Source organism: Ambystoma mexicanum, chromosome 10 (assembly GCF_040938575.1).
Source record: "Ambystoma mexicanum isolate Mex_15411 chromosome 10, UKY_AmexF1_1, whole genome shotgun sequence".
Taxonomy (NCBI): domain Eukaryota; kingdom Metazoa; phylum Chordata; class Amphibia; order Caudata; family Ambystomatidae; genus Ambystoma; species Ambystoma mexicanum.
In genome coordinates, this window is record NC_090932.1 from 19,841,346 (window position 1) to 19,856,040 (window position 14,695).

The window sequence follows — 14,695 nt, forward strand, 5'->3', positions numbered from 1 at the left end:
TTCTATTCTGATTTGGCCCGTGTAGCGTTCTTCTTTGCAAGTGATGTGGCATATTCCTATTTGGGGAGCGATGTATTGTGAGGAGATCTGCATTGGGTTCCAGCTTCGGAGTTTAGTTGCGTGGTACTGTACTGGGCGCGTTTGCCTACGAAGCCCGTGAGGTCAGGGATGGGGGCTGCCAATATGACTGTTTGAATGTTGTCATGCTCAGGGGCGGGGGATTGGGTTTTGTGTAACAGATGCCGGTCAGCCAGGTGGACTGGTGGAATGATGTGATTTTCGGAATATTGCTGGTCACAGGTGCCTGTGTTTGCGTGCGTTTCTTGGTGGGGGACTGTGGTCATGTCCATTGGGATGGCTTCTGTATTCGTGCCATCTGTGCCCTGCAGCTCCCATTGGCCCCTCTTGTGTTTCATTTGTTCGTTGGCATGCATGGGTGACTTGTACATTTCAATGGTTGCATTGTGACTTCATTGCACCTACGGGGAGTTGTACTTTGTGGGCAGGGAGCGGTGTACAGGCACTCAGTGGGGCCGTTTACGGTTGATTCGCGATGCCGTACTTCTCACCATGGCGGAATGGTACATTCCGCCATGCTTGATGGCGTTAGGTACATGTCCGCTAGGGTCGGAATTAGCGTACCCTTGCGCCATGGTGGTGTTTACGGTTTGGCATGGCGCGCGCGCGCGTGCTTGGTGCAGTTAGCGTTGGCGTTCACTACGGTGTCGCTAATGGCTTCGTACTTTGCGGTGACGGGTCATAGTCGCACCGAGCGCTATTCGATGGCGGTATTGCATTTCCGCCATCGTTTTCCGAATTCCGCCAGGGTCGTAATGAGGGCCTCTGTCAGTTGTTTCTCCCTCTTTCGTTTTGCTCATCCACCTGGCAGGCAAGTAAAGTTGCAAACACTTTTTGGAGCTGCAAGTGCCCTGCGTGTAGGAGTCACCTAACTGTCTCTTACTTTGATGGATGGCGTAAGCAAAGGCCAAGGTGGCTGGGTGTCATGTTTCTGGCCTAGAGGGCCAGGTTGGGTGTATCCGATGGTCAACCCCATCTTGTTTTGGTCTGAAGGCCGGGCTATGCCACATAATGCAAGAATACGGTGCAGTTCCTTTAAAGGATCTTGAAATGAGAGAATCCTGGGTGTGCTCCACTGCCCACACCAAGAACCCTCTACACGGGTCAATGGGAAGTCACAAGCAAGACGGAAGCCAGTAGCACTTATTTTTTTTTTTTATTTTTTTTTTTTTATTGTTTTATCAAAATATGATTTTACAATTTTACACTTTTTGTGGTTAACTACAAAGGATGATCAGAGAAAGACATGTCTTTGTTTTCTGTTTTGCAGACTTCTGTTTTTCTATTCATTGTTCGCATTTAGTAACTTTCCGTCGATGTGTTCTAACATTTTTGCAGTTGCTATTTGCCACGTTGTTTTGTCTCCCCCAATGAGTCTGCACCACCACAGTTGTTCTTCTGGCAGTGCGCTGAAACCTGATATCATTGGCAGATAGCACTGTCTGAGTGCTGCGGTCGCTGTGCATGTCATGAGTAAGTGTCTTATTGTCTCCGTTGGGGGTTGTGTGTCGTTGGAGCAGAATCTGCAGATGTTTGACTGTGATTGTCCTCGTATGTGTCTTATTTCGTTTGTTTTGAATAGGTTAAGCCTAGCGCGTAGGATTAAGATCTGTGCTTGCCTGTTTGGAAATTGCTTTATATAGTTTTGTAGTTCATTTCTTTTTGCAGTGAAACTTGGTAGGTGAGCGATGAGTTTTAACATCGAGGTGTCATCGATCGTTTTGGCCCAGTCCAAGTCTTTAATCTTCTTCAGCACTTTGCATGGATTTGTGATAAGTTCATCTTCATCTGAGTTGATTGTCTCTAGTACTTTTTGATTTTGCCTTTGCCAGTTGGTTATCATGTTGCACGTGTTATCATTCATTTCTTGTTTAATGATGCTGAAGATTTTGTTTTTGCTGTCCATTCTGCATTTGCGGTATAGCATGACTCTATTACAGGTTGCGGCGCATTCTAGGGATTGTAAACTAAGTTCGCGTCGTATTGCTGTCCCTGGAGTCGAATTCGGTAAATTGAGAACTTTGCGCCAGAAATGAGCTTCTAGTTTACACCAGACTTTCTGTGGAATCATTGGCATGGCTTCACTGCCGTATATGATGGTTGGTACGACTTTCATCTTGTAAAAGTTTATTGTTGGTTTCAGGGAGAATTTTCCAAATTTGCTGTTGATTTTTTTTGCTTGCGCTGTTAGTTTGTTCATTTTTGTGTGTAATTCCTGCTGCATTGTGGTCTCATGGTGAGAGCTGTCCATGTGGACTCCTAGGTATTTATAGTTTGAGACCACTTCGATTTTGATTTTGCCCAGATGCCATTGAAAGTTTTCCTTTCTTGGATGGGATTGGAAAATCATGATTTTTGTTTTATTAATATTGATTTCCAGGTGATTGCTATTGGCGTAAATTAGAAGGGCATCAAGTTTACGCTGCAGGCCAATTTGGGTTTGGTCAAAAATCGTTAGGTCATCAGCGTAGAGTAGGTGTCCAATTTGTGTTTTACCTAATGTTGGTGGGAAGACTCGTGTTGGACTTTTCATATTTTGAATGTCACCTATATAGGTGACAAAAAGTGCTGATGCTAATGGGCAACCTTGTTTGACTCCTCGCGTGGTGTTTATTTCGGATGATAGGTCACCTTCACGGCTGAGTCTGACTCTTATGGATGTTTCCTGGTGCAGAGCTTGGATTGGTTCTAACAGAGCGTGGGGACATTTCCATGCTTCAAGTTTGTTCCACAGGAGGGATCTTTCAACTCTGTCAAACGCTTATACAGGAGGCCAAGAATAGCCAAGGAAAAGTGTGCTTGGGAATAAGGGAGGAACCCATCAGGTGCAGGTGCAGGCGCACGTGAGAGGGTGATCGAGCAGGCAACTCTAACGCCATTGAATATCTTCGCATGTTTGCGGGAATCACATCCCAGATAAGGGCTAGGATGCTCTTGGGCTTTCTCCGTGAAGAGGGACTAGTAAGCGGCAGGAGCTCTGTAAGACCAGGCTATGGACTTGATGACTTTGAGAAGTCTACAGAGCTGGCGTTGGATACACCGAGACTGTCCCACTTTGTCTGGTCATATCCCTGATACTATTTAATCAGGAGTATCCCTGTCATGTTAGATCTGCCCATGACTCTGTCAGCGTCTGATCCCGCACCTTGCCCAGCTTAACACAACATACAGCTCTTTGGTTTAAAATACACTGTTGCAGCATGTGTGTGACTGCTTTAACTTCCTTCACAACCCATATGATGAAAGACCACCTGCTTTGATAAGCAAGTAATTCTTCCCTGCAACATGCGGTTAATGTTGCCTTCTGAATTAGCGCAGGCGGTAACTCACATAGGCCCTCATTACGACCCTGGCGGAGAACCATGGTGCAATTTGCACCATGGTCCATGGCGCTAAGCTGCCAATTCCGCCATGGTGGTTGGCGGACTTACCGCCCCATCCCGACCTTGGCGGGGCGGTAAGTCCCCAATCCCCATTTTGCCCTTCCCCATTCCCATTCTTGCCCCATAGGGCATAATGGGAGTGGGGAAGGCGTTAATTACGCCACCGTAATTTACGGTGGCGTAATTAACAACAAGTCCCGTAGCGCCATGGATTTTTCCGCCTGCAAAAAGCAGGCGTAAAATATCACCATGGCGCTACGGGAACTCGTAGTCAGGCGGAAAGGTACGCCATGCTCTACGCCGGCGTAAATCCCTTTCCGCCAGGGTCGTAATGAGGGCCATATTCCCCAATGGACTTCTAAAGCCTGCCGTCCTGCAGATGCGGTGGGTTACAGTGATGGTCACTGTGATCGCTCTTGGCCATTTTAGTGATGGTCATTCTTCCAGCCCCGTAGTGAGGTGCTTTGTTTTGTGTGCAGCAAGCTTGAGACAGACAGAAGACACCCAACCATGAATTGCAGTGATGCCGGACACTGGATTTTCCTATTATCACTGGACGCACGCCATAGTTGCAGCTGGCTGTCATCAGCAAAGTGGTTGACTAAATCTCCAAGCTCGGACACAGGTATCCCGGGGACTGTATATGTACGGTAACGAGGAGAGGCGCTCCATGAATAGGGCAGTATTAGTGATCAGCCCATGGCAGCCAAAGGCAGGGGCTTGATCGATTCATGACGCAAGTCTAGGGCATCTTCTACAGGTTGTGGGAAGGTCACATGTAAGAATCGCGCACTGGAGCCAGACTGGCGAAGACCAATCAGATGCGGGCATTCGGGTGAATGAGGCCATCCTTCAATGTGATATCCCTGGAAAAGGTCACGGTTCTTAAGATGCAAAGGTCAGCTCTGTATGTTGAGGGGAACCCATGATCGAGTGAAGGGGGGTTGCAAGGCTAGCACATCTTTCTAGCATGACGCAGTGGATTTCATTCCTCACAATGTTGAGCAGAGTTGACAGGTGCACGGTTTGAGGGTGTCCCAAATGGGGGTGTGGGTGATATTTTTCTGACATTTCCCCCGAGACCCTCCTTCTGTTGGATTGTGTGTCTGCAGTAATAGACCCCCTCAAGTGAAAGACTCCTATTAAGAACCAGAGGAGAGGAACATTTGCTAACCTGACCTTTAAGTGTTCATAAGTGCAACCACAACTGGTGGGCGATCCCTATTCAGCCATTGTTGCTAGATTTAGAGGCCCATGTATTCTCTTAATCATGGAGCAGGCGCATGACACTAGCCATAGCTGTGTTGATATAGTCCCATTCAGAATCCATGTGACATGAATGTGTATGCTTCTGTTCAACGTCAGAGTGAGTGACATATCTTGGCATACTCCTATTCAATGCCTGAGGGATATGCCTTGGGATACTCACATTCCATGTCTAAGTGACATATCCTATTGAATGTCTGAGGGATATGCCTTGGGATACTCACATTCCATGCCTGAGTGACATATCTTGGCATATCCTATTCAATGCCTGAGGGATATGCCTTGGGATACTCACATGCCATGTCTGAGTGGCATATCCTATTGAATGTCTGAGGGATATGCCTTGGGATACTCACATTCCATGCCTGAGTGACATATCTTGGCATATACTATGCAATGCCTGAGGGATATGACTTGGCATACTCCTATTCAAGGCCTGAGGGATATGCCTTGGGATACTCACATTCCATGCCTGAGTGACATATCTTGGCATATACTATGCAATGCCTGAGGGATATGACTTGGCATACTCCTATTCAATGCCTGGGGGATATGCCTTGGGATACTCACATTCCATCCTGAGTGACATATCTTGGCATATCCTATTCAATGCCTGAGTGACATAACTTGACATACTCACATTCCATGCCTGAGTGACATATCTTGGCATATCCTATTCAATGCCTGTGTGACATGACTTGGCATACTCACATTCCATGTCTGAGTGACATATCTTGGCATATCCTATTCAATGCCTGAGTGACATGACTTGGCATATCCTATTCAATGCCTGAGGGATATGCCTTGGGATACTCACATTCCATGCCTGAGTGACATATCCTATTGAATGTCTGAAGGATATGCCTTGGGATACTCACATTCCATGCCTGAGTGACATATCTTGGCATATCCTATGCAGTGCGTGAGGAATATGACTTGGCATACTCCTATTCAATGCCTGAGGGATATGCCTTGGGATACTCACATTCCATGCCTGAGTGACATATCTTGGCATATCCTATTCAATGCCTGAGTGACATAACTTGGCATACTCACATTCCATGCCTGAGTGACATATCTTGGCATATCATATTCAATGCCTGAGTGACATGACTTGGCATATCCTATTCAATGCCTGAGGGATATGCCTTGGGGTACTCACATTCCATGCCTGAGTGACATATCTTGGCATATCTTATACAATGCCTGAGGGATATGCCTCAGGATACTGACATTCCATGTCTGAGTGGCATATCCTATTGAATGTCTGAGGGATATGCCTTGGGATACTCACATTCCATGCCTGAGTGACATATCTTGGCATATTCTATGCAATGACTTAGAGATATGACTTGGCATACTCCTATTCAATGCCTGAGGGATATGCCTTGGGATACTCAAATTCCATGTCTGCGTGACATATCTTGGCATATCCTATGCAATACCTTAGAGATATGACTTGGCATACTCCTATTCAATGCCTGAGGGATATGCCTTGGGATACTCACATTCCATGCCTGAGTGACATATCTTGGCATATCCTATTCAATGCCTGAGTGACATGACTTGGCATACTCACATTCCATGTCTGAGTGACATATCTTGGAATACTCCTATTCAATGCGTGAGGGATATGCCTTGGGATACTCACATTCCATGCCTTAGTGACATATCTTGGCATATCCTATTCAATGCCTGAGTGACATGACTTGGCATACTCCTATACAATGCCTGAGTGACATTCCTTGGCTTGCATTCAATGAATGCCCGAGCCACGTGCATTAAAATACTCCAATTCCATGTACGATTGATATGCCTTGCAATATTCCAATTCAAAGCCCAACTGACATGCCTTTGTATACTCCTACACAATGCCTGAGTGACATGCCTTGTAATACTCCCATTGCATGCCCAAGTAACATGCCTTGTAATAATTCCATTGAATGGCTTAGTGACATGTCTTGGCATACCCATCACATGTCCACTGTACGCGTATTGGCCTCAGGTCCCTATTTCATCATGCCGGGCAGACGTCTGGGCAAAGTCAGTCACTGCTGTCTGTAGCTGTCCGCATTTGGCCGCAGTAGTCTGCAGTTGGCCGCAGCTGTCTGCAGTTGACCACAGCTGTCTGCTGCTGTCTACAGCTGTCCACAGCTGTCCACAGCTGTCCGTTGTTGGCTGCAGCTGTCCACTGTTGTTCGCTTCTGTCTGCAGTTGACCGCAGATGTCTGCTGTTGGCTGCAGCTGACTGCAGTTGGCTGCAGCTGTCCACTGCTGTCCTCAGCTGTCCGCATTTGGCCACAGCTGTCCACTGCTGTCTGCTGCTGTCCGCAGTTGGCCGCAGCTCTCTGCAGTTGACCGCAACTGTCCGCAGTTGGCAGCAGCTGTCCGCAGCTGTCCGCAATTGGCCGCAGCTGTCTGCTGCTGTCTGCTGCCATCTGCAGTTGGCTGCAGCTGCCTGCAGCTGTCCACAGTTGGCCACAGCTGTCCACAGTTGGCCGCAGCTGTCTGCTGCTGTCTGCTGCTATCCGCAGTTGGCTGCAGCTGCCCGCAGCTGTCCACAGTTGGCCGCAGCTGTCCGCAGCTGTCTGCAGCTGTCCACAGTTGGCCGCAGCTGTCCGCTGCTGTCTGCTACTGTCTGCAGTTGGATGCAGCTGTCCACAGCTGTTCACATCTGTCCGCAGTTGGCTGCAGCTATCCGCAGTTGGCAGCAGTTGTCTGCAGCTGTCATCAGTTGGCTGCAGCTGTCCACTGTTGTTCGCTTCTGTCTGCAGTTGACCGCAGATGTCTGCTGTTGGCTGCAGCTGACTGCAGTTGGCTGCAGCTGTCCACTGCTGTCCTCAGCTGTCCGCATTTGGCCACAGCTGTCTGCAGTTGGCCACAGCTGTCCGCAGTTGGCCGCAGCTGTCCGCAGCTGTCCGAAGGTTGGCTGCAGCTCTCCACTGCTGTCTGCTGCTGTCCGCAGTTGGCCACAGCTCTCTGCAGTTGATCGCAACTGTCTGCTGCTGTCTGCTGCTATCCGCAGTTGGTTGCAGCTGCCTGCAGCTGTCCACAGTTGGCCACAGCTGTCCACAGTTGGCCGCAGCTGTCTGCTGCTGTCTGCTGCTATCCGCAGTTGGCTGCAGATGCCCGCAGCTGTCCACAGTTGGCCGCAGCTGTCCGCAGCTGTCCAAAGTTGGCCGCAGCTGTCCGCTGCTGTCTGCTGCTGTCTGCAGTTGGCTGCAGCTGTCTGCAGTTGTCTGCTGCTGTCTGCAGTTGGCTGCAGCTGCCCGCAGCTGTCCACAGTTGGCCGCAGCTGTCCGCAGCTGTCCACAGTTGGCCACAGCTGTCCGCTGATGTCTGCTGCTGTCTGCAGTTGGCCGCAGCTGTCCGCAGATGTCCGCTGCTGTCTGCTGCTTTCTGCAGTTGGCTGCAGCTGTACGCAGCTGTCCGCAGCTGGTCGCTTCCTTACTATAGCGTCCTTGCTGCTACTATCCCTTTCTTCTTTTCTTACTGCCACTCATGTGTCCAGCGGGCCGTACTTACTGCACTTCAGCCATTTTCATTACCTCCGGCCCCATCATTTTCTGGCCATTCATTTGTTAACATCCTAGTGCGTTTCCATTCACTCCTCCCTCAGTTACTTTGTCCTCTCTAAATCCTATTTGCCTTGACGTGTTTTCCTATCCTTTCTTTCCGCTCCTTTCATCCTCCCATTACTCACCATGGCACCTGGACCCTTCATATCTCTGTTGCCCTCCTTGCCCCATCAATCAACCTCGCCTTTTTTTATTTTATTTTTATTTGTCATTGATTCAAAATTTGAACCTTTACAAAGATGTAGTTAATCAACATTAAAACATAAACATTACATATATATACACATCCAATGTTGTCGTCACATCAACCAATTTCACCAAAATGTAAAACTAGAGATCGTAAAACATAAACATGAAACGTAAAGCAAGAGAACCAAACTTACAAGAGGAGTTCATTGCATCTCGGACTGCACTAGTTCATTTTCCATATATGTACAGAATCTATGAATTGCATGCATCATTCTAGCCCAGAGTGCTAGGAGGCAATGTTCAAATTCAGTATTTACATATTTCATTAGTAGGACGGTTCGCTTGGATTTAAAATGGGGACATTATCAAATTAAATGTTTCAATGTTTCTATCGGTTCCTCACATGGATGAAAACGACATTTCTCGGTCATGATAGCACCCCTTCCTTTAGTCCAGTGCTTTGTCCTTTCCCGTGTATGGTACTGGTTGAATTCGAACCACATATAACCCTTTCTAAAGTGATTACAGGGGAAAGACTCAGAGGGTAATTCATAGAATTTCGCAGAAAAGTCTCGCAAGCGGCTGGCGCAGAGTGTCCGCGTGCGATTGTCTGCGCCAGGCACGTGCGCTAAAACCGATTTCCGCGCACAGCGTATTCATGGATTTTAGGCTCCCAAACCAGCCGTGGCGCAGAGTATCGCAGCGACCCTGCAGCAGCGCCAGTAACGCCCCCAAGAACGCCCTCGCGCAAGGAAAAGCCATCAAAATCGCTAAATCATCGCAAAGGGCTGCGCTAACCCTGGACCAGTCTACAGGGCTGCCAAACAAGGAACGCAAAGCGGGTAACGTGCATATCAGGGGTACGTGTGAAGTTATACACGCGATTAGCCAGGGTACATGTATTACAGGGGTACGCGTGAAGTTTTACACGCGATTAGCCAGGGCACGTGTATCACAGGGGTACGCAGGAATTATCACACACGATTTGACTGGGTATGTGTATTACAGGGGTACACGGGAAGTTCTACACGCGATTCGGCTGGGTACGTGTATTACAGGGGTGCACGGGAATTCTCACATGCGATTTGGCCAGGTACGTGTATTACAGGGGTGCGAGGGAATTATCACACGCGATTTGGCTTGGTACGTGTATTACAGGGGTGCGAGGGAATTATCACACGCGATTTGGCTTGGTACGTGTATTACAGGGGTGCGTGGGAAGTTCTACACGCGATTGGCCAGGGTACGTGTATTACAGGGGTACGTGGGAATTATCACACGCGATTTGGCTGGGTACGTGTATTACAGGGGTACACGGGAAGTTCTACATGCGATTCGGCTGGGTACTTGTATTACAGGGGTGCGCGGGAATTCTCACATGCGAATTGGCCAGGTACGTGTATTACAGGGGTGTGCGGGAATTATCACATGCAATTAGGCTGGGTGGGTCCTCACAGGTGTTCCCTGTACACCCTCCACGGCCCCTGCAGGCAGCCCACAAAACAGGGGACTACCCTGCACACCTGCTCATGTCCCCCTGCACCCCCACCCCCCAGCAGTGCAGGGGCAGCCTCCACCAGGCCCCCACCCATGTCTCCCACCACCCCCACCCCCCAGCATCGAGGGGCACCCTCCACCAGGCCCCCACCCATGTCTCCCACCACCCCCACCCCCCAGCATCCAGGGGCACCCTCCACCAGGCTCCCACCCATGTCTCCCACCACCCCCACCCCCCAGCCACCAGGGGCACCCTCCACCAGGCCCCCACTCATGTCTCCCACCACCCCCACCCCCCAGCATCCAGGGGCACCCTCCACCAGGCCCCCACCCATGTCTCCCACCACCCCCACCCCCCAGCCACCAGGGGCACCCTCCACCAGGCCCCCATCCATGTCTCCCACCACCCCCACCCCCCAGCAGTGCAGGGGCACCCTCCACCAGGCCCCCACCCATGTCCCCTATCACCCCCACCCCCCAGCAGTGCAGGGGCACCCTCCACCAGGCCCCCACTCATGTCTCCCACCACCCCCACCCCCCAGCATCCAGGGGCACCCTCCACCAGGCCCCCACTCATGTCCCCTATCACCCCCACCCCCCCCCGCCACCAGGGGCACCCTTCACAAGGCCCCCATCCATGTCTCCCACCACCCCCACCCTCCACCAGGCCCCCACTCATGTCCCCTATCACCCCCACCCCCCCGCCACCAGGGGCACCCTCCACCAGGCCCCCACTCATGTCTCCCACCACCCCCACCCCCCAGCATCCAGGGGCACCCTCCACCAGGCCCCCACCCATGTCTCCCACCACCCCCACCCCCCAGCCACCAGGGGCACCCTCCACCAGGCCCCCACTCATGTCCCTATCACCCCCACCCCCCAGCATCCAGGGGCACCCTCCACCAGGCCCCCACCCATGTCTCCCACCACCCCCACCCCCCAGCCACCAGGGGCACCCTCCACCAGGCCCCCACTCATGTCTCCCACCACCCCCACCCCCCAGCAGTGCAGGGGCAGCCTCCACCAGGCCCCAACTCATGTCCCTATCACCCCCACCCCCCCGCCACCAGGGGCACCCTCCACCAGGCCCCCATCCATGTCTCCCACCACCCCCACCCCCCAGCAGTGCAGGGGCACCCTCCACCAGGACACCAACTTCCCTGGCACTGAAGCTGGTGCCCCTCTGCCTCCTTGGCCGGGGGTTGCCACTGGTGCCAGATGGTGTAGTGCCCGACATGGCAACCCCAGAGGCAGGAGTGGGTGGGCAACTGGGTCCTGGGGCTGGGCTGTGGGGCGACGGAAAAGCAGTCGGGAGCCTTTGGTTGCAGCAGGGGTGGTCACAGCAACAGCACCCCTGGCTGATGTGCAGGCAGCAAATGGCAGGGCACGTGGGCAGCAGGCAGTCAGGCAGCAGCAGATGGCAGGTGGGAGCGTGCTCAGGGCTCTGGGGGGCAGTAATTTGGCCTCCTGGGCAGGAGCGTGGTCTTTCGTGTGTGAACGCGTGGACAGCTTGATACGTAGTGAGTGATTTTGCACGTGAAAATCCCACACGTCTGCGTGTAAATCGATGAAAGGCCCTTAGCGCGTAAACGCGTATGCGCGTCTATGAAGTCACGTGCACGCGTAGGAAAAAGTTGCGTGACACGTCCGAGTGTCAAAGCGTGTTATTGGTGGAAATAGCCCTACACGCAGAAGTGTCAAAGCGTGTAATTGGGGCAAATGGACCTACACGCAGAAGTGTCAAAGCGTGTAATTGGTGCAAATGGACATACACGCAGAAGTGACAAAGCGTGTAATTGGTGCAAATGGACCTACACGCAGAAGTGACAAAGCGTGTAATTGGTGGGAATGGGCCTAGCACGTACACGCCGCGTAAGTGACGCTGTACGTGTGGGCCTGCATATAAGGTACGTGTAGAACACCAATTCCTTGTACTGCTTTTCGTGGAGAGCGAGTAGGTGAATTCTGTACTTCTTGTCGTTTCACACGCGATTTACTTCACGGCGTTTCAAGTTCGTACTCCCTGTTACCTCTGACAGCTTTTTCTATTTTTTTCTCTTGTACTGGTTTACCTGGGCCTGTTCCCTCAAACAGTGTTCCCTTCTACTGTTGTCCTGTCTCCTCAGACAGCGTACATATCTTCTTTTGGCGGGGGTGTTGCCAACCAAACGCGCTCATTTTTCACGCTCTTTTACCTGGCAGACGGTGAGTCACGCACGTATCTAACATCTGTGCTTGCCCCGTGTGTAGCCTACCCCTTCAGAGGTCATTCTAGGCTGCGTGTGACACGCATACGTTCATTCTTGTGTTACTGGGTGCCACAGCGTAGTGCAGGTTTTTCTTTCTGCACACGTGGTCTAGGAGGGGTTGCGTGCACGTCATCTCCCTTTTTTGGGCCTCCTGTGCGTTGCGTGACCCGTCATCTTTCCCCAGGGGTTACATTCAGCCTTGCTAGAGCACTAGGGTACAATTACCATCTGGTACCCAACCCCTTTGACCCCCAATTGCCCAGGACAATAGTCTACATCCACTCCCATATGCACATTAACATCAGTGCCATGGCTGGGAGGCGAGGATTCCGTAAGGGTGGCAAAGGTGGAAGAGCCACAAGTGGTGGCCGTGGTGGATCCGGTAGGGGACGTGGTCGTAACTTGCAGGGTGAGCCTGTCCCCCCATGTGTGGAGGACCAGTCACGGGCACCCATAATGCCCCCCTCCCCCCCTCCCGTTGAGGCTGATGTGGCTGACACCATCCATGCTCAGCCCTTGTTGGACCAGCCCATTGTGGCACCAGACCTGGCTGACTCCATGGCTGACTTCCAGGTCAGCAGGGCTACGACACGTGCGCTGGTGCACGTTGATGCCATCATGCCACGTGGATCTGGGGCAGCAAGGTCATCTGCTGCACCAAGGAGGCAGGGCGGAGAGGCTGCAGGGGCAGCTGCGGCTCCATCCACCCCAGCCCTCACACACCCAGCCAGGACAGTGTCGGTCCTAGTCCATGCTGCTGACATTCCCCCTGACACCATCACACTAGAGCCAATGCCTGCACCAACTCCCATGCTGAGTGTGCAATCCCACACTCCTGATACAGAGTCCACCAGGGCTCCTGCCCCTAGTGTCCAGAGCGGCGCAGGACACTCAGGATCACCACCACCTTTCAAGCGGAAGAGGAAGAGTGCTCGTCCGGCACAGGCTGATGCCCCAGACACGGCTACACAGTCCGGCCCGTCCAGGAAGCCCAGCTTCACGGATGACGAAATGAATGCACTTGTCGAGTATGTGTCCGGACATGACAACGAGATGGTCATTGTTGCAGGATCCAAGACCACACCTGCACAATGCCAGGCACACTGGCAGACCGTTGCGGACATCGTAAGTGCCCTTGGAATCGTGAGGCGCACAGCCAATGATTGCTATAAGCGCTGGAATTACCTAAAGCGCAGGGCAAAGAGTAAGCTGGCCTCAAGTCATGCCGCAACTCTAGTGACTGGAGGTGGGTCTCCAGTAGTAGACATGGAACTCACTCCACATGAGTCAGTCGCTGGGACCTACGTCACGGAGGAACAGATCCAAGGCGTGGGAGATCTGGCTGATTACGAGGCATTGTCCGGTGAGTGCACATGCATGTGTCATCCATGTGCATGGTGTGTGTGTGAGGGCTTCTGTTTGTGTGCCAGGTGAGAGTGTGTGCGCCTGAGTCGTATGGGTCAGCCATGTGCTTCATGCAATACTTCCTGCGCAGCTGCATTTGGCCATAGCAGTATCCCTTCTGCCAACAGTAGACATCTAGCCCAACTGCACGCCAGTTGCCCTTGAAGTGTCACCTTGCCACAACATGGTTGCTTATTTTTCACTGTTCATTCAGTCAGATTGTTTGCATTCCCCCACTTTTACTTGCCATGTCGCTGTCCACTAGTCACATGTCTGACATGGCTATGGTAAAGTGGAGTGACTTTGTTACCTGGATATCATTTGTACACACATGTCCCTGTGCAATTGGACCATTTCAGACTGGCAGCTCCAGGTGAAAAATCTGACCTGTTAGAATTAGAAAAGCAATTACATGCGGGAACTGGACTGAATGAATAGGTGCTGCCCTCCTCTCCATCTTCACTCAATAGCAATGGTACATGCCATCTGTGTGATGGCATGTGTGTTTCACCTGGCAATCACAGGCCAATGTGTGATGCCACTGCCAGGCAGCATGCAGAAAATGTGTTCATCTTCCATCTTGGTGTCATCAGTGTGTGCCATTTGCCTGCACTTCATACGCAGTGAGGGTGCATGCATGGGAGGGTTTTAGTCATGTGGGACATGTGTCAATCAAGTACTGGTTCTCTTGCTTCTCAACCCTCATTGTGTGCCATGGTGCTAATGCCTGTTTCCATTTCTTTGTTTTCATGTCTTTGCAGGGGAAGACGCACCTGATACTGCTGGGGTTGTGGAGATGGTGCAGACCCAGGAGGGGTCCGAGGGCCGACCAACCACCAGTGAGGGACGTGGTGTGGTGGTGGGGGAGAACCCACAAGTGCTGCAGGTCGTGCTCTCAAGGGGTGTCTCTGGCTGCACCTCCCCCGAGCTGTACTCAGGTGTTGATTCGGATGAGACCTACGTGCCGTCGCAGGTGAGTGTTCCAGGGAGGGATTCTGTTCTGTCTCACCCACCTGCACCAGGGTCAGAACCCTCCATGGGGATGTCAGTG

General features: G+C 51.8%; 1 protein-coding gene across 1 annotated transcript in view; it reads right to left on the reverse strand.

Moving 5' to 3' along the window:
- Window positions 1–6,865: 6,865 nt before the first annotated feature.
- LOC138492788 (glutamine-rich protein 2-like) overlaps window positions 6,866–14,695 on the reverse strand; it is a 38,216-nt gene continuing 30,386 nt past the window's right edge. Inside the window, exons 2-3 of the mRNA XM_069620147.1 lie at window positions 7,537–8,219; window positions 6,866–7,495 (exon numbers count right to left, since the gene is read on the reverse strand). Of these exons, the coding sequence (XP_069476248.1) occupies window positions 6,866–7,495; window positions 7,537–8,219 (1,313 nt within the window). The remainder of the gene's footprint in view (window positions 7,496–7,536; window positions 8,220–14,695) is intronic.